This window comes from Nannobrachium achirus (assembly GCF_963921795.1).
Source record: "Nannobrachium achirus genome assembly, chromosome: 11".
NCBI lineage: Eukaryota > Metazoa > Chordata > Actinopteri > Myctophiformes > Myctophidae > Nannobrachium > Nannobrachium achirus.
This window is the reverse complement of record NC_137820.1, coordinates 46,831,147-46,850,599: the sequence shown is the minus strand read 5'-3', so window position 1 is coordinate 46,850,599 and position 19,453 is coordinate 46,831,147. Positions and strand designations below refer to the sequence as shown.

At 41.7% G+C, this 19,453-nt stretch overlaps 1 protein-coding gene across 5 annotated transcripts in view; it reads left to right on the top strand.

The window, feature by feature from the left end:
• The first annotated feature begins 7,543 nt into the window (after positions 1-7,543).
• The window catches only part of enc2 (ectodermal-neural cortex 2), a 73,581-nt gene continuing 61,671 nt past the window's right edge, over positions 7,544-19,453 (top strand). For 2 of the 5 annotated variants that reach the window (XM_080736046.1, XM_080736048.1), the window contains exons 1-2: positions 7,559-7,661; positions 18,546-18,619. In XM_080736046.1, the coding sequence (XP_080592172.1) occupies positions 18,556-18,619 (64 nt within the window). In that variant the 5' untranslated portion in view covers positions 7,559-7,661; positions 18,546-18,555. Of the gene's footprint in view, positions 7,662-9,643; positions 9,766-18,545; positions 18,620-19,453 lie in introns of those variants that run through there. The other 3 variants (XM_080736047.1, XM_080736049.1, XM_080736050.1) reach the window with 3 other exon arrangements.

Here is a 19,453-nt window from a genome sequence, read left to right as displayed (position 1 = left end):
TTTTTCCTCTCCCTGCTCTTCTATTGAAACATTTAAATCGTGTCAAAGGTCATGTCTAACGTAGACACAGGATCTGACATGAATGTTGGTCCTGATGGTCAAGATAAAATGTATCCCCTGAGCAAGCAAGCAGGCTCTATTAGCTCAATGTTGAAGTCTACTATGAATTGAAGTTTCAGCTCCTGCACAGGAAACCGGTCACGAATCCTGGGTAGAAGACTAAAGTTACACTTTACTAATACTTTAATACTAATACTTTGGCCTGGCAGTACCAGCCGTTAGTCGGTACACACCATCACATTCTTGGACTCAAGTCGTCAGTTATCAGTGCCAGTTATATACATGGACCTTTCGGTGTGGACCCATATTTAGCCGTCATCATATCTGTGAATGAAACGTAATAAAGTGTTAAGAACAAGCCCAGATCATGGCTGTGGATTGGACCAGAGGGAGGAGGAGAAGAACACACATGCGGAGGAGGAAGACAGGTGTGTCGCACCAAATTCTGGGCCCTGGGTGCTTTAACTATTGAAAAATAGCAGATATACAAGCTCACAGCACGGCACCAGTGCCGCGCTGCGAGCTTGTAGATCTGCTATTTTTGAAAGATCGTGAATATTTTTGCAAGTCTTTGAATATTTCAAATCCTTCTAAGGTTTTTTGAAAAACCTATGTTTCTATGTCAGCGGTGCTCAAACTTTTTCATGTGAAGGACCCCCAAAATTATATGTATTTGGCCCCCATCTCAAAATATAGTTACAAATAATTGCTTAAAAAATACATATAAAGATTTGCACACATTTTCATTACTTTTCAAAAATAACAGATCTACAGTACAAGCTTGCAGCGCGGCACTCGGTGCCGCGCTGTGAGCTTGCATATCTGCTATTTTTCAATAGCTAAAGTATAAAATAATTCCAGGCCCCTCCACCTTGGGCCCAAGTAACTCACTCCCACTTTCCCCCCCCTTGTGACGCCTCTGGATGTGAGAACAGCTGAAGCAGCTATACATTTATGTGCACCATGCCAGGACTGTGCTTACTGTCACACTGCTGATTATGGGGTCTGACCCTGTGACCGCTCATTTGTAGTTAATTATAGCCCATTTAGCACTGCTTCGCAGTGTTGTCTGTCTGGCAGTCTATATACAGTATGTCTCTCTTCTCTTAACCACCGTCCTGAATTTGGGCAAATGTCATTAAAATCATTGAATATTTCCCAAAAGAAAGAAATAATCAGAAATTGTGAAAATAGCTGATCTACAAATCATTTCCCGACATGTTTTGAGCATGCAGATCAGCATTTCCTTTAGGCCAGCATCCCCCTATCCAATACCCAGGTCCCTTAACGCCCCCACCCCTAAAACAATTGAAATGTAGGCTTTAGTTTCTGCATTATATTATTCTGCTGCTTATATCATTTACAACAATAGTTCCCAAACACTGGGTAGGGATCATTTTTATGGGTTGTGATAAAATTATGATTTCAAAATATTTAAAAAAGAAAGAAAAATATAAATCTTTGATCAAAAAGTAAAAAAAAAAAAAAAACATCCAGAACCAAAAAGATATTTCAGATCCTCTCTGACCTAATTATTTAGTTGCAAACCTGTGTTGCAGCTTTATTTAATTTGTATTTTCTTTTCTTTTTGCACTATTATTAAGTAGGGCTTAAGTATTTAATTCACAATGTATTTTGAATTAGCGGAAAGGTTCGTGAAACACTGATTTATAAAACATCTCACTAAATACCATTATTAGCCTACTTCCCAGGGAGGGAAAAACGTTGTATAAAGATGTGTATATGCTTCAAATATGCCTAGACCATTGTATTATTATTCACTGTTAAACAATAGCTACAATTATTATAAATATGGAACATCAACATCTAACTGAGTCTGATCACAAGCAGAAATTAAATGATGCTAATTTCGTGCAGGTACAAAACAAGAGGAATTGTTATTAAAGGGATAGTTCACGCCAAAATATACTTTTTTTCTATCGATTTCTCACCCCATGGAGACTTGAGTTCATGGATATTTTTTTGTTTTTGTCGCATTCCTAAGCCAATAATTTGATGACCAGCAGTGGTCATAAAAAATCAAACCTCGGTTCGAAGTGAAGCGGTGAACTTTTATTCTATGTGTTCTAGAGCTATGAAATCTGTGTTCTAGATATAATACATTCTACTTTCTATGTGCTTTAGTTCTATATCTTTATGAATTCTGAATGAATGAATGATTTTATCAGGAGGGCCAAATTGTCATGTGAAGCTTGACCAATCCTCAAGTCTGGACGCACGATACACACAAAGGCACTCCTTGGAAGCGGCTTTCACCGCTTCAAAAAAAAGAAAAAGAACGTGAACGCAGCACAAACATCTGAGAATTTGTTTCCCTGCAGCGGTTGTGGCCGAGTTTTCCTGTCACGTATAGGCCTCATCACCAACGTGCCAGCAGCAGACGTGGACATCTCCGCCTCCCTAGATCTTCCATGATGATGATGTGTGGGAGTCCCTAAAACTTCAGACTATACTGAATAATTGCTAGCTTGCATAATGTCTTTATACTTGGGCTCAAGTCTAATATGTACAGGTCATCAGGTGTGTCGTCTTCTCCAAAGACGACGATACGATCTCCCGCCATACAACAGCACATACCATTCATTAGTAAAGGTCCTTTCCCCTTGGGCTCAACCTTCTTCCAGGAAAAGGTCTCTGGATTCAATTTCCACAGATCATTGAAGACCCGGTGATTGCCACCAAACTGGTCACAGTGTTCACCACCAAATATGTACAGCTCTCCTTTGTAGGCAAAAGCTGAATGAGCGTTACGTCTTTCTGGAAGGAGCTGTTCAGAAGGCATGCTCAGCCAGCAGTTGTTCTCTGTGTCAAAAACTCTGGTGTTGTTGTGGTAGAACCCCTTGCCCCCAAACACAAACATCTTTGTCCCGATGATTGTGGCAGAATGACATGACGAACCAAGTGGCGGCGTTCCTCTGATGTTAATTAAAGACCAAACGATTGTGGCGGTGTCCAACTTGTAGATGTCACTAGAGTATCCAGTCAGCTTCTTTCCTCCATAGATATACATGGCCGTCCCCAAGACACAGGCTGAGTGGTTGAACCTGGCCTCTGGAACAGCTCCAGAGATCTTGGGTTGGAACCAACTGCGGGTGTCGACGTCGAAAGCATACAACACATTGCAGTAAGGCAACCCTCCCCAGAGGTAGATGATGTATTCTATTAGCACAGCTGTGTGGCCCCAGCACATGGAGGGGATCTCTCCTCCTCTTCCAGGTGTAACTGCAGGGGGCAACTTCATCCAGCGCAAGGACATGGAGTTGAAGATGTGCACATTAATCCCGGCGTCATTGTATCCGTACCCTCCGAAGGTGTAGACCTCGTGTCCCACTGAAACAGCAGCATGACGGTATCCTTTTGGACCTCCCTGCACATGTACCGTCCAGCAGAACATTTCTCAGCGCTGCAGATCAAGCTCGATTTATCAAGTCTCAAGCTAATCGTTCCTATTGTGCACGCCAACAAAGTTTGACCAATACACAAAGCCGATGGTTTGGCCAATCATGGAAGCCGGTGACTGTTTAGTAATTCGATCACCAGCGCAATCACCGTCCAGGCTGGTTCTGGTAATCTGCAGTTCTACACAGCAATCTGTTCAGCGTATTGACAACTAGTTTTCACGGAAATTTACTTCATTCAGTCAGAATTGTTGGCGATAAGTGCTGAAATAAGCTTTATTTATTTGACAATTGATTTTAAAGGACATGGTTGTGATGACGACATTGTGATGCTACTGCGTGATGAAGTCATTACGTAGGCCTATAGCATAATGGTCACTCAAACTGACCTTCTTGTAGGATGTCAACAGCATGTCAGCACTCTTCTCTTTGGGTCCTCTGCAAGGCCAATGGCTTCACAGTCAAAGTGGGTGACAATGTTAGAGGAAACTAGAAAGATGCGAGTGTGGTTGCCCTGACGCAAGTCACAAGGAATCTGCTAGGAAATGTATTCTGTCTTACCATTTGTCCCTTTCATGTCCATATATGGATACATCTCTATCAGTCCTTTTCCCTATGCTAACCATTCCGTCTATGATGTCAGTCATTTCCATATTTGCGTAAAACATTCCCCCAAAAGCTAAACTTTTCATGAAACTCCACCACAAATATTTCAAATCGGCCTCATGGTGGTGCGCTATCTAGCTTCGGGTACCCATGTGTTGTTTTCTTTTGTTTTTGAAACATGGTCTTTCTGCTCGGTTTAAAGACACCAGCTGTATGGTTTCACGGTTTCCTTTCTGAGAATTAAAGTAAACTCAGAGAATCAAATAAAGGTCAGTGCTTATTATAGCATATAAGCATAATATGCAGCATCATAACAGTAATGGGTGACTGTGACCAATCTCTTTACCCATCAGTAATCCCTTTACATGCAATATGCATTCAAACCACCCATAAGTAAGTAATACCCCTGGGCATACATGGCTAGGCTATAGAAACTGGAGGTCATTTTCTATAGGTCAGTAAATCACACGGTTGGGTCATGATGAAAGCTGGGAGTAAACAACTCATGTGGAAGTCATCTGTCATGAGACCAGTGGACTAGACTCTCGAGGACCAGCAATCCAACTCAAGGAATATTGTTTTCTCTTAATCAGAATTACAACTTGTAGATCGTCTATTTTCAGCAAAGAGATTTGGTGTTGAGGGAAAAAAGGAGTGGTAGTATAGGGCTATAGACTTTTTCAAATTAGAAAAAATAGCTCTCACAACCATTTGTTTTATAAGGCTTATGTGGTTAACTGTAAAAATGTAGTTGTCAAATGGCCCCATATTGTTATGGTGGATTCAATGTCAACTGTCAAATCCCATCCATGTTGCACTGTAGGCAGAATCATGTGAGTTTGATCTCATCTGTATCCCAACTTAGTCACTAGATGGCATTATTCAGTCATGTATTTCATTAGCAGCACTGCCAAAGATGATAACACCAAAATACACCAGTGGTTCCCCAAAAGAGAAGATTTATGTTTTTTTGTTTTTTTTAAGGCTGAGTGTGCATGGTTGATTGATTAATGTAATACTTTATTAGAAGTTTGATATGAAAGAGTACTGGACAGTAGTTCACTGATACATTAAACTAACTAACTAAAATTAGTTGACCGCAGGAAAGCGGTTAGGCTTGTTTGCATTGGGGTCCCTTTGTACTCAATTCATACAACATAAAATTTAAATGAAAAAAAGGAAAAAATCATCATAAGATAGTCGTAAAACAGAATAAAAAAAAGATATGGCATTTACAGTAAAAAGGTCAGGGGGAGGTAAGCTTTGTCTTTTTTACCAGTTTTGACTTGCACCTGTAAGTGACTTTTCAGAGCGGTTTTGAAGGAGGGTAGGGATTTACACTCCTTTAAGGCAGTTGATAGGGCATTCCAGATTTTTGCAGCATAGCAGGAGAACTAATTTAACCCGAAGGGGCGACGCGACAGGGTTCCATTCACCTCCACCACCTGTTCTCTCCCGTCCAGGTAAGATTGCATCCAACTCACTCCTGTGCTATTAAGACTGACTGCTTTATCAATCAAATTAGAGTGATTTACAGTGTCAAATGCCTTCTGGGGGTCCAGCATGACCATGATGCCACAATTTTGTCCAAGTCCACCTCATGTTTGATGTGGTCGTTCAAACAGAGAAGGCATTTGTCAGTGGAATAGGATTCTCTGAAGCCAGATTTCAGATTTCTATTTTTCCATGACTTTTGAGATGGAACTAAGAATTGAAATGGGCGATAGTTGCCAGGGTCTAGATTGCTACCATTTTTGTGCAGGGGGGTTACTTACCTTATTAACAGAAGGTGGCAATGTTGGTTTTATAATGAAAGTTTCATTATTACACTAATTAAAGTAGGATATTACTTTTATGTTAATGTGGCAGATACATTCACATTAATAGGCTACATAATCTGTCTGAAATGACAGTGGTTTGTGTTGTCATGAAAACAAAGAAAAGCTACATGTAGGCCTATATTTTACTCCCCCCCTCTTTTGTGTACTGTAGAGTAGGCTATCTATTATATAGATAATTGATTGTTTTATTGTTTTCTCTGCCACCATCAATAAGGACTGTCCCTAAACTCACAGTACAAAAGGACCCCATTGTAAACACAAGCCATTGCTTTCTTTGGGTAGACTGTACTTTTCCTACGTGAACTTCTAATAAAGTAGGCTAAATTCAATAAATGAGCTTTATTGGCATGAGAAAACATACGTTAACATTGCCAAAGCAATGTCAAAATCAATCTGTCAATCAATCTGGGATCAATATTAGCCTTGCCGTTTGCATATCCGGTTGAGAGCGAATGCGGAAACGGCCAGTCTGTCTGTGCACGTATGTTTCTATGGTTTGTGTGCGTAGAAATGACCGGATACAGTAGGCGGGCTTTAGACCGGATCTAAGCGTCGAACAGTGATAAAAGAAAAAACAAGTCTTTCGGAAATAGGCGACCTATAAGCTCACAACTCATCGCGGATGCGATGCTTTGTGAGCTTGTACGTCGGCTATTTTCGGCGCGCGACACCGTCCTCGTGCGACGGAACATAAATTAGGCAGTCGGAACCCCGCCTGTTTTTCAAGAGAACTCAGCGTCACGGTCAGGTCTGCAAAACCCATTGGTTAAAGTGAGACGTCAATCACGTGTAAATGAAAAGCCACTGGTTGTTGATTCTTGTACAATTCAGTGTTGCCAAGGCTGCTTATTTTAAGCGACCTTGAGCTTGTTTTTCTGTAAAGTTGCTTACGTTTTTTGGGGGTGCTTGTTTCTAAAGTTAGTTAGTTGCTTGCTTGAGCCAGGGGCCGGGCCTATAGCCTACCAGATTTGTATTGTTAAAATGTTTAAACCTTATTATTATAGCTCTATGGTTTAAACACAAGTTCAAAGGCTAACCCTAACCCATGTTTCATTTTTTCCAAGACTTTCTTTTGAAAGTAGCAGACAAGCTCACTTTCGATTGATTCAATTCAAAAGTTCAATTCGAAAGTAAGGCTACGGTTCAATGCAAGGTCTGCTTTAAAGTATTTTATTTTTTTAAACCAAAGAAAGCTGTCTTAATTGTTTCCATTGGGGTCCTTTGTACTCAATTCATTGAACCGTGAAAGATTATAGACGAATAACAATAGCCGACCATGCAAAACATCAGGAAAAAATATGTACAGTAAACAAATCAGAAATAAAAAATATGTACACAAAATTATGTAAATGCATCTCACAATGCATCATCTGTGCATTGGGAGTTAACCTCTGACAATTACTTTTTTGGGTTATCCTTTTAGACCAATGTATGACTGTATAGCCTACTGTAGGCTACTCGTGCTGTTTGCATTTCTGTCTCAAAGTATTCAATCAATCAATCAATCAATCAATTTTCAAATAGACAATCAACGTAGCCTACTGACCCGGTTGCTTGTTTCTCTCGCATAATCTGGCAACGCTTGGTACAATCCTCAGCTTTTCGTCTGGAACCAGTCAGACAGGTTGGAATAAAAAAGACAGGCGGACTTTAAAGTACTGAGAGATGTTTTCACCAACTGAGCCGGTCCTTTACCCTGGTTGGATTTAACTTTTACACTTACAAAGCACGTTATGTGAGTATGAATTACATACATTGATATATGTGTTTAAATGTGGTCAGTCAGCACTGCCGGGAGGGAGGCACACACTCACTCACTCACACTCACTCACACAATGTGGATGATGTCTATTAATTGTTGTGAGGGACATAACTTCACGCTAATGTGTTTTTCGTTGAGTAAAAACTCAACTAACTCAAGTTTGTTGACGCATACTACCACCGTCCATTACCCACGGGACTTTTGTATATTCTGCTCTGTGTTCTTTCTGTTATTACACGTTTGTAATAGAGACTCGATCGGAACTACTGCTTCAGTGAAGTTGGTGTTTTTAGCATAGCTTAACCCGAACACCAACTCGCCGACTGTTGTTGTTATTGTTGTTGCTGTTGTTGGATAACAAAACTTGTTTGGTGTTTGTTTGTTTCTCGGCGATCTTTTGCACTTACACTTTAGGTACACAAGGCACAACCTTTTGATCTGCCTTGGGCTTTTTTTTAGCTGCTTTTATGAAAATGGTCATAGAAGACATAGCTTAGACCTAAGATAACAGACCACTACTTTTGTTTGGGCGCCTGAAATGGGACGTTCAGATTATTGTTATAAACAACTATAATGGAGAGGCCCATTTGTCGCACAAACTGATCAAAGTGTCGCCGTGACCGGATTCCTATTGTTTATAGTCTTCTTGGATCATAAGACTAGCCTATCATAAATAGGCTGCCTGTCGAGTCTGACTTTTGCTTTCACGTACGAAAGTCAGACTCGATAAAATACATATGGGACAGTCTTGATCCAAGGCTATGTTTAAATATTTGGAGGGTTAGCCTATAAACAATTTGGACCAACATGTCACAGTGAGATCGGAACAACTGACTCCAGTTGACTGATTATACCGGGGAATATCATATATTATTATCAGTTATTTTATGTCTAATGCGGCCGTACATCATGCACGTTCATAAAAGTATCTGGCATAAGGAGCTCTATTATAGCCTATACCTCACAACAGCATGTGGGGCTGCTGCCCATTTGTGGTTCTTTATGCTCTGTGATTACGCAACCACGATGGTTAATTATTCAAGGTTTCGGGGGGTTGCATGTCACAGTGAAACTGTAATTAAAGCAAATTGCATCGACATGCGCACTAGACAGAACAGTTGCCTCCAGTTTATTGGATATCGATCAATAGTGATTAGCGTCGATGCATAGGAATGCTGTTCTTTATTTCTCTCTCTCTCTCTCTCTCTCTCTCTCTCTCTCTCTCTCTCTCTCTCTCTCTCTCTCTCTCTCTCTCTCTCTCTCTCTCTCTCTCTCTCTCTCTCTCTCCCTGTCTGTCTCCCTGTCTGTCTCTCTCTCTCTCTCTCTCTCTCTCTCTCTCTCTCTCTCTCTCTCTCTCTCTCTCTCTCTCTCTGTTTTGTTGTTGCAATTTTAGCCTGCCTAGTGCCTACAGACAGTATATGAGCTGTGCTCTTGTGGGAACTTGTTTACCAATAGAACAAAGAGATATTTTACATAAGACTCAATAACCTATGTCTACTTGTTACATTTAAAAATCACATTAATATTAGAAAAACCAGTCACATTCATGTTGTGACTCCATGACCCCGAGGACCTTGTCAAAGGTTTGGTGGCAGGTGTCAAAAGATGTCTACATTAATATTAATGGTCTTCTGCGAAAAGCTGCCTGCTACCTTGGATCAAGACTATCACATGAGAGTTTTAAACCAAGGCTATACCTGCTAGACCTACACAAATTACTTAACTATTATCCCTCACCTAACCTATACTATATATGCCTCTCAATTTGCTATATCCAACTGTCCAATAATGTCTGATGGCCACATGTAGCTAGCTGAGCAAGTCAGATTGCCCCCGTTTTGGGTGGTTCTTAGCATGCACAAGGTTCCAATGTTCCACAGCTTCATTGATTTAGTTGTCAGCTAGCTAAACAAACAGATCAATAGCTAAAGCACTGGGATGATCAGTGGAAGGGGTGGAGGCAGCTGTTATACCATAGAACACACTTTAAGTAGAATAATAAATTAGAATAGTCATATGGAAAAAGTAAGATAGAGTGTAGATGTGCAGTACTGTAGAATATGGAATACTAAGTGAGGTATGGGCTGCATGATTATGACTGAAATTATAATCCTGATTGTTGTTTTTTTTTGCATAATATTGCAATCCTGATAATTGATAATAAGTTATTATTCTTCATGTGTGTGTTGCTCACCGCGTGTGTATTGTTAGATCATCTTTTTGCCTCTGTGGTGTTATTGTGCCTCTGTGAGCACATGGATGGGATGTACAACCCATTGTTCTGGTTAACCCTTCGTGTAACTAAGAAAAGGAAGGCAGGCCTGTAGCTGACCAAATAAGATGTTTGAATCATTTGCCTACTTTTATACTGATTACACATTTGTCAAACCTAAAAAAATAATAATAATTGTTCGGCCCAAAAGAGTAACCTTGACTAAGGTAATTGAGTTACATTTTGGACGAATAATCATGTTAACAACAGAACTGTAACAGCTTAAAATGCTTAATTTTACAGTAAATGGCCATTTCTTTCACATAATATGCAAAAACAATCGGAATCTGGATATTGAGCTCTGCAGTTCTGGTTGTGAGGAGCGCTTCTTCAGGCACATTGATCACTTGAATAATGTCATATTGCCACCTTATAACTGTGGGTGGATGCCATTAATTTCAGAGCCTTGTCAGCATCACACCTCTGTGATGCAGTGTTGCCACATCTGCTTATTGTAAGCGACTTTGGGCTTGTTTTTCTGTAAAGTCACATCGTAATAGTGGTTGTTCTTTTGGGGGGGCTTGTTTCTAAAGTGTAGTTGCCTATTTGGGCTTGCTTCCTAAATGTTGTTTAAACCAGCGGTTCAACATTTTTCATGTCATCGATCATAGATGCCCAAATTATTGTCCCTCCCTAACCGCCATCTGAAAATGTTCTGTACCAGGGGAGCCACATTTGTGTTCATCCAAATATTCACATTTTAATATACTTTTGGGGGAAAATAGCCTATTTACAAGCTCGCAATGCATCACATTGTGACACATTGTAAGCTTGTAATTTCCAAAAGGGCTTTTCTGTGTGGAGTTTTCATGTTCTCCTTGTGTCTCCTTGGGTATAGGTACCCTCTAGGGGTGTAACGATATAGTAACTGAATCGAAAAATAATAATTTGCAATGATCTACTTTATCGTTTGCAAAAGCAAAATATCGTACCACTTTAGCTTTGTATCGTATCTCGTTTTAAATGCGGGAATTGGTATCGAATCGTTTTGCAATGCAAATAATTGATTGTATGGAAACTAAATATTTGTGCCTTCTATTTGGCAATTTTAAGAGGAACTGTTTGGAATAACGTGTTCCTTCAATGCAATACGTCCAGCCAGGGATTCTCCCCCCTGTCAGGTGAAAAACACCGGCTTGGACTCCTCATGCATAGAAGGAAACATGAGGTCAGTCTGTTGGGAGTGTGGCGCCCAGGATGAAATTAGAAAATGGACACTGGGTGAAAAAAATGGGTTACAAAAATCGTGGGATAAAAATGTAAGAATACAGTGGTTGTGTGGCCTGCAGTCACATCGTTTTTGTAGACCTGGTTGCTTATTTCTGTCATAAAATCTGGCAACACTGCTCTCATCCAGCTCCTATTTAACTTAAAGTGAATACAAGGTTTTAGTCACGCTTGCTGCCTTCAACCATCTTTCTTTTAAGGCTATTTCAAGCGAAATCTTCAAAGTTTAAATATATTTTAGGCTATAAACGGCAACACCTCTCCGGCAGTCATTTTCAGGACAGCGAGAGATGATAAAAGACAGACACGTTGGCGGGGAAAGAGACAGAAAGTGGGACACAAGATGAGACAGCAAGCAACTCCCTTGAGTACATATCAGACGGTTTCTTTTTTTTCTCTCTTCACTGGACAGAAAGGAAATCAACATTTGGATGCATGCACACAAAACCCTTTGTTTGTTTTGTGTTACTATGCATAGGAGCACATCACATTGACTTGTCTTAATTCCTTTAATCCCTACGCTCTGACCTCAATATTCATTAATATAAATACCCTGCATTACACCCACCTTAACCTGGTTTCACATGTGTTCTGTTCCATTGTCAGCCCTGGGCTCATAGTCCCTTCAAAATGTTAATTTGTTACACCCAAAACATACATTTGCCATCACAGCCATATAGCATATAATAAGTGTACACACATTTTAAGGTCTCTTGGCAGATATAACACTCTGGTAAGATAAGACACAGTGTACCAGATGGTAGATCTGTCTCTCTCTCTCTCTGTCTCTCTCTCACTCACTCACACACACAGAAACACGCTTTAGGGTATACATGCATACTTTGGAAAATCTGCTGTAGTTGGCCATACCTTTAGATTGAAACAGCTTGTGCTGTTATTAGGTACTGAAACGCTGACCAGCATATGCAGGCTGAAGTGGAGCGTAGCATGCATGGCACAAAAGCTGTGTTTACATTTAGCCTACAATTTCTGCCTTTAACGGATGTCCAAGTATGTTGTCGCCTGACAACTTGGAATGTAGTTGTTGATGACAATAGTTGTTTTGAAAATGTGCTTAAATATTCTATCACTATTCTCCAGGTGTATCTTATAATGAAGGGTGAACAAATATGCACTCTAAAACACAGTGTACACAACACATGAAGGTGATAAAGCATCTTGCGAATCCAGAATCCATGCATGCCACACACTTGACATGACATACAATGCAAACGAATGTTTCGATGTTCTCAAATCTGCCTCTTTTTTTCGTTACCACCGAACTCTGACTTCTCTGGTGCTGTATCCGCTTATCATTAAAATATACAGGCAAAAGTTTATTGTATCTTTACATGCTTTATTTCAAGAACAAACGTTTCGGATGTCCAGCCTTCGTCCAGCCTTAAATCTACCTTCACACAAGCCTGATGTTTTTAGTATGATCCTGTATCTGAATTTAATTTCTATACCTACAGTATAATGCTTAAATTCTGCACACAGACCTCCATGTGGACACTATATAACTTCTGACTGAACAGATCCACTGTGCAGGAAAACTTTCACCCATGCATTCTCCTTCTCTCTCATGTGCACACACACACATTTAAAATACGTATTTATGTCCACATCAACAGAAGTACGAGATTGGCTTGTACAAAAGGGAAGAACTCATTGTTCCGCATGTCCGTTGTTCCGAGTAGGATGACCGTCGGCACGTTAGCTACTCACCAGCGTCGGCAGGTTAGCTACTCACCAGCGTCGGCAGGTTAGCTACTCACCAGGGTCGGCAGGTTAGTTACTCACCCCCATCGGCAGGTTAGCTGCTCACCAGCGTTAGTTTTACTGAGGTTAGGGCTAGGGTTAAGGTTAGGTTTAGGTCGTCGGCATACCCGCCCATCGGCATATTGACGTGGACCCGTACAAAAGACATAAACACAGCCAGTGCAGTCAGACAATAGCAAAACAGCCAGTTAAGTGCCTATAAGGCAGAACATTGTTACATACAGTACAGTTTACATAGTACTTGTCAGACCACATCAATCAGGGATAAAGGAAACGACGCCTCCTCTAAATTGAGCGGCCTCCTATAATTCATGGGTTTCATTTGTAGTCCTACAGCGGCCATGTTGAGGACCAACACAGGTGTTTCCATTGACTGATTGACATAGAACTAATGTTCTACGCCAATCAGAACACCCGTGTTGGTCCTCAAAATGGCCGCTGTAGGACTACAGGAGAGTGTTTTTTTGCAGGGCTTTCAGTCCGAGTGTATCAAAAAAGCAACTGGGTTAAGGCAGCGGAAGCTTGTGATTGGCTTTGCGGAGGTGCCGAAAGTCGGGGGGACGCCGGACGGAGATACACATAAACCTAACCTTAACCCTAACCTCAGTAAAACTAACGCTGGTGAATCCTAACCTGGTGAAATGCTAACCTTCCGACACTGGTGAACGCTAACCTGGTGAAATGCTAAGCTGGTGAATTTTACCCTGGTCGTGCCAACGGGAGGTTGTCTCCACCTTAACCGAGGTGCATCTTTGATACACTCAAGACTGAACTACCTGCAAAAAATACTCTCCTGTAGGACTACAAGTGAAACCCATGAATAGCTGATACTGAGCAGTACCTTGCAAACTGGTTGGCCCTCCTCTTGGAGGCTCTCACAACCAACTTGTGCACGTGCACCCTAGCTACCAAAGATAAACTAAAAGTTTACATCTGTAGCCTAACTGTGAGATGGTCTGCTCTAGCTGCTGACATTTTAGCACTTTGGTCAGAAAGGCTTCCTCTAGTCTAAGTTGTAATCAAAAGTGCAGCTGAAGTGCAGGAAGGCTTTCACGCACCTCTATTCATTCTCTTCACACACACGCACGCACGTCGCACGCTCCTAATTCTCCTAAAATAGGGCCCCTTCTTCCACACGAATGTGTCTATGTGCATACTCACTCTCTTACTCACTCTCATTTACACACACACACGGTAGTGGCACTAGGCAACCAGGCCAGCGGTGCAGCTATGCTCCCAGCGGGTAAATAAGTTAGGCAGGCTGACTGACTACCAGTCTCAATACAAGGCAAGGGTTCATTCAACTACACTCACACATACACACCAGTCTCTTTCTATACAGGAGTCCCAAGTCTATTCACTTTCTGTGTTGATATTCCACTGGCGAAGTGAGCTAGCCAGAGACAGGAGAGAGTGGATTGTGTGTGTGTGTGTGTGTGTGTGTGTGTGTGTGTGTGTGTGTGTGTGTGTGTGTGTGTGTGTGTGTGTGTGTGTGTGTGTGTGTGTGTGTGTGTGTGTGCGTGCGTGCGTGCGTGCGTGCGTGCGTGCGTGCGTGCGTGCGTGCGTGCGTGCGTGCGTGCGTGCGTGCGTGCGTGCGTGCGTGCGTGCGTGCGTGCGTGCGTGCGTGCGTGCGTGCGTGTATGTGTATTGTGTATGTGTGCGCGCGTGCGTGAGAGACAAAGAGAGAGAGAGAGACAGACAGACAGGAGGGAAAGAGAATTTACACTGTAGGTGGCAGCTACAGTAGGTGGCTAATTCTCTGTCTCTGTGTCACACAGTGCATGTCAACTCTCCCAGTAGCCTGGGCAACAACGTGTGTGTGTGTGTGTGTGTGTGTGTGTGTGTGTGTGTGTGTGTGTGTGTGTGTGTGTGTGTGTGTGTGTGTGTGTGTGTGTGTGTGTGTGTGTGTGTGTGTGTGTGTGTGTGTGTGTGTGTGTGTGTGTGTGTGTGTGTGTGGCCTGCTTGTACTGTAGATGTTAGTTCTGAAAAACTCTTGTCGGGTGGAAACCTCACATGTCCAAAACTGTGACTTTTCAGGATTCAAATAAAAAAAGAAAAAAGTAGAAGTTTCGAGCGGGGACTGCCCGACAAGTCCGGCATCCCAATACTCCGACTACGTGGCTACGCGTGCGGTTAAGCTTAGGCACCGTTTCGAGCTACTTTTGATGCTTTTGTGTGACGCTGTAGTATGATTAAGTTTAATTTAATTTATGAAAAAACACAAGTTTGAATATGGAGTAGAGAGAGGTCTCTGCCTGACAACAGGGATACTGTACAGTATACTGTAGCAACAACTAAATGACACGGAGGTGTTCCCAGCTTGAAAGGTACAACAATTTATAGGTAACAGGTCTTAATCCATTCAGAACGGGTACACATTATGGTGTATTATTATTTTATGCTTTAACTATTAAAAAATAGCAGATATACAAGCTCACAGCGAGCTTGTAAATCTGCTATTTTTGAAAAATCGTGAACATTTGAATTTTGACCCGATTCTATAAGTGTCTTTTGAATCCTTCTAAGGTTTTTTGAAAAACCTATGTTTCTATGTCAGCAATCTGGCTTAACGTCGTCAAAGAAAAGGTCACTCAACTGGAGCTCAGTTAGTCTGTTCTTGAGAGACTACTATGTCAGTGGTTCTCAAACCTTTACATGTGAAGGACCCCCAAAATGATATGTATTTGGCCACTGACTCCCATGAAATATTTAGTTCCAGGGACCACCCAGAAGCAAAATTTGAGTTACAGACGTTCGCTTTAAAAATACAAATATTCAAAGATTTGCACACATTTTCACAACTTTTTCAAAAATAGCAGATCTACAAGCTTGCAGCGCGGCACTCGGCGCCGCGCTGTGAGCTTGTATATCTGCTATTTTTCAATAGTTAAAGCATTCAATAATCCTAGCCCTTTTAATGGGTTAACATTTTTTGACAGGGCTGGTAGTCTGGCTATAGTACTGTGCCAGCTACCTTGGCTATAATGTCCTGATATGTCCTACAATGTACAACGTTGTGAATGTGGCTATTGGTGTTCAACTTTCCATTTGTCATCGTGGCCTCCACCGCATGTTTGTTGCCCATCCCTAGGGAATTTCCAGCAGCTATACGTAGTATCAGCCCAAATGCTGCTAAATTGCATCTGTGGCTGCTAGATGTCTGTGGCTGCTGTAGATTTGTCTACACTCTATTTGTCAGTTGGGGCTGAACGTGGTGGTTATTTTTTCTTGGGGGAGGGGGGGGGGGGGGGGGTGGAGATGGACAGGAAACGGAGAGAGAGCAGGGGAAGAGACAAGCAGTAAAGATCGTCGGGAATGGGACTCGAACTCGCACCACGGGGCTAACACTTTGATGTGGCACTTAGTCATCATCATTTGGAGGTCCTGTTCTATTCTATAACAACATTCCTGACGGGTATAGCCTAAATCAGGGGTCTTCAATATTTTCAGGCCAAGGACCCCTTAGTTGAGAGAGAGATGATGCAGGGACCCCCACAAGCTTTTCATAGATGTTTCATTGTTTGACAGCAAGATTATCAGTGTATTTTGGATTCATGTCACTTTGTGTTTTTCAGCCTGAAAAGCTGCCAAATACTTCCTATCTGCTTGGATTTATCACCGCAGACTGTACTTTGATAGGGCCTTAACAATATAGTAACGATCTACATAGTAATGATCTACTATATCGTCAAGGTGGGTTTGTCCATATGCGTTGAAATATAACGTTGATGTATTTGCTAGATAATCACAGTGTTTACTTCCATAATAATAGATCTTTTACACATTTTACACAGATTTCATTCTTTGCTAAATAGTTTGCTAAATAGTATCGCTGTTAAAATGTATCGTTGCACCCCTACTATTTACGGCATGCAACACCAGCGTATAAAGTAGAAATCAGGCTTCAGCTACTGGTTCTAAACCTTATGGGTATGCTGGCCTTCGAATGATCCTGGGAGGCACTCTCTCTCCCATCATTATCGGAGGCTACATGTACGGTGTACATCAGCCTTAAAGACATCCATGAACTATTATGTTATTCCACTGAGGATTCTGTATTTTTGTATCAATGTTCTTTGGCCTTCTAATTAGACTGGAGAAAATATTGTTTCACATTAGCCTTGAGCTTTATTAAAAAAGTTAAGTATATACTGTAAGTACTTGCTGCAGTACAGTACATACGGTAGTTATTTTCCTTGCTAGTCGGCCTCAGAGGCTATTAAGGTAAGAGTGTCTGGATGAATGCTCTTACACTAGAGCTGGGTGGTGTGAAGATATTATACCTTCCATGGAGAATGTCTACTACCTCTGTAAATCTCCTTTAGGTATAGGGATGCTCATAAAATAATAATAATAAAATAAATAAGTTAATGGTTAATTCATACAAAAATGCATGATTTACAATGGATTATTGTCTGCTGTGTTATTTCTATGTAGCCAAATGTACATTTTATAATAAATCAATTAACTGGATTTTCAATAAATGACATTCCGGTATATCGGCTATAGCTTGGGAACGGTCTAAAACTATACTCTTTTTGAGATGGATTAGCTTAATGAATTAGTTAGTTTGTTGACATACCATCATGATAGAAGATCATGATGGTATGTCTATGTAAGATAGTCCACTTTATACAACCACTTTATATTGATCGTGCTGATCAAGCATTTTGACTGACTAAGAGAGGTGTTACATTATAATTATATATAACAAAATGGCTATTAGTCGCTTAGCAACGTGTGCAACCAGAGCAAATTAGCTCTTCTTCATCAAACCTTGATATCTCAGTGTTTGATTCACAGTATGATATGAAAACAGTTAGTCTAAACTCTAGGGCAGGGGTCTTCCACAGGGCGTTACTACAGGGGGTCCTCTAAATCTTTGTGTGTTTTCCTCCAGAGTACTTTAGCCAAAAATAGCCGATCTACAAGCTCACAATGCCAGATTAGGCAAAGGGGTTTAGTGTAGAGGGGGAAAAGAACAGACTAAGTACAGAGTGAAAGGTCAAGTTTAAATAAGTATTGGCGGTTCAGGTGGTTAAATATCTGAAAACACAAATTGACATGAATCTAAAATACACTGATGATTGTGCTGTCAAACAATGAAACTATATGGAATCTATGAACAGGTTGTGGGGGTCCGTGATCTCTCAGCTAAGGGGTCCTTGGCCTGAAAACGTTTTGCTCTAGGGTATGTACTATGTATAAAAGATGATAGAACACTTGAGGCTGTGTGGAGAGCATCATGGCTAGGGTTATGGAATCCGGAACCCGAGGAACCGGTGTCTACTGTCTACAAGAAAGAGACAGAGGAGAAAGTGGTACAGTCAGCTGGGGCATTTAATAAGACCACTGTGGCCTCAGGCCATGCCATTGGTTTCACGGGCACAAGGCCAAACTGAGGGGCAACGGCAGCCATGGCCTCCCTGAAATTCCTGCCCAGCTTGTAACAGAGCACTTCTATAATGCAGTATTGATACTGATATGAGTATGTTTTCCACCACTGCTTGCTGCTGACGTATACTACCAGTATGTACATTATTAACGTGTGGACTGTAATATGTTTGTGTCTATAGCTGTGCGGGGATGCAGAGCCCCCCCCACCTCCTGACTGTCAGTGCGTGTGCCTGGGTCAGCAGTCTTTGTCGCCGTAAGTTAGCCTGCCATCGGAATGAAAGCCCCCAACCCTGAGAAGTCCTCCTCCTCCTCCTCCTCTTATGCCTGTCTTTTCCCCTCCCTCTCTCCCTCGCTCTCTCCCTCGCTCCATCCCTCCCATCAGCGGTCTGTCCGTGAACGTGAGCCTGCTGCCACTGGAATGAAGCCCCCTCCCTCCCTCCGTCTCTGCTGCTGCTGCTGCTGCCACCCCTCCCTTCTCTCGTGTTCCTTTGTTTTACTTCCCTGCAAGATTTGCCGTGTTTCTGTGATTTCAAACCCCTTCGCCAGTTGCCCCAGCCCTCTTACACCATGACAGCGCAGCACCAAGTACACACACACACACACGCGCGTACACACACACACACACACACACACACACACACACACACACAGCTTGTTGCCATAAACATATACAGTATTTGGTCTGTCGTACAGCCTTTCAACACTCCACACAGATCAGTTTGTTTGTGTGTGATGTGGTGTGTGCGTGCGTGTTTAGGAATGGGACGATATGAAAATTACACGTCACAATCATTTGTGGCAAAAAGTAGGCTATTGCGATTAACGATAGTAAAAGCGATAAACTAAATGTGCTCAAAACTTAAAATACCACTTTTGATAACCACTTGAATCCCCGGCATCCCTGTTCTGGGGAACATTTGCCAAAAAATTCCAATCTACAAGTTCACAACGCGTTGAGCTTGTAGATCTGCTATTTTTGGCAAATCGATGTGTAAGAGCGTTGCCAAATGCTCTCTTTACTGGTCCGTTTGACGAGTCTAGACGGTTTAAGTGGTACTGAATTTGCAGCTCAAAAAAAGCTATTCGC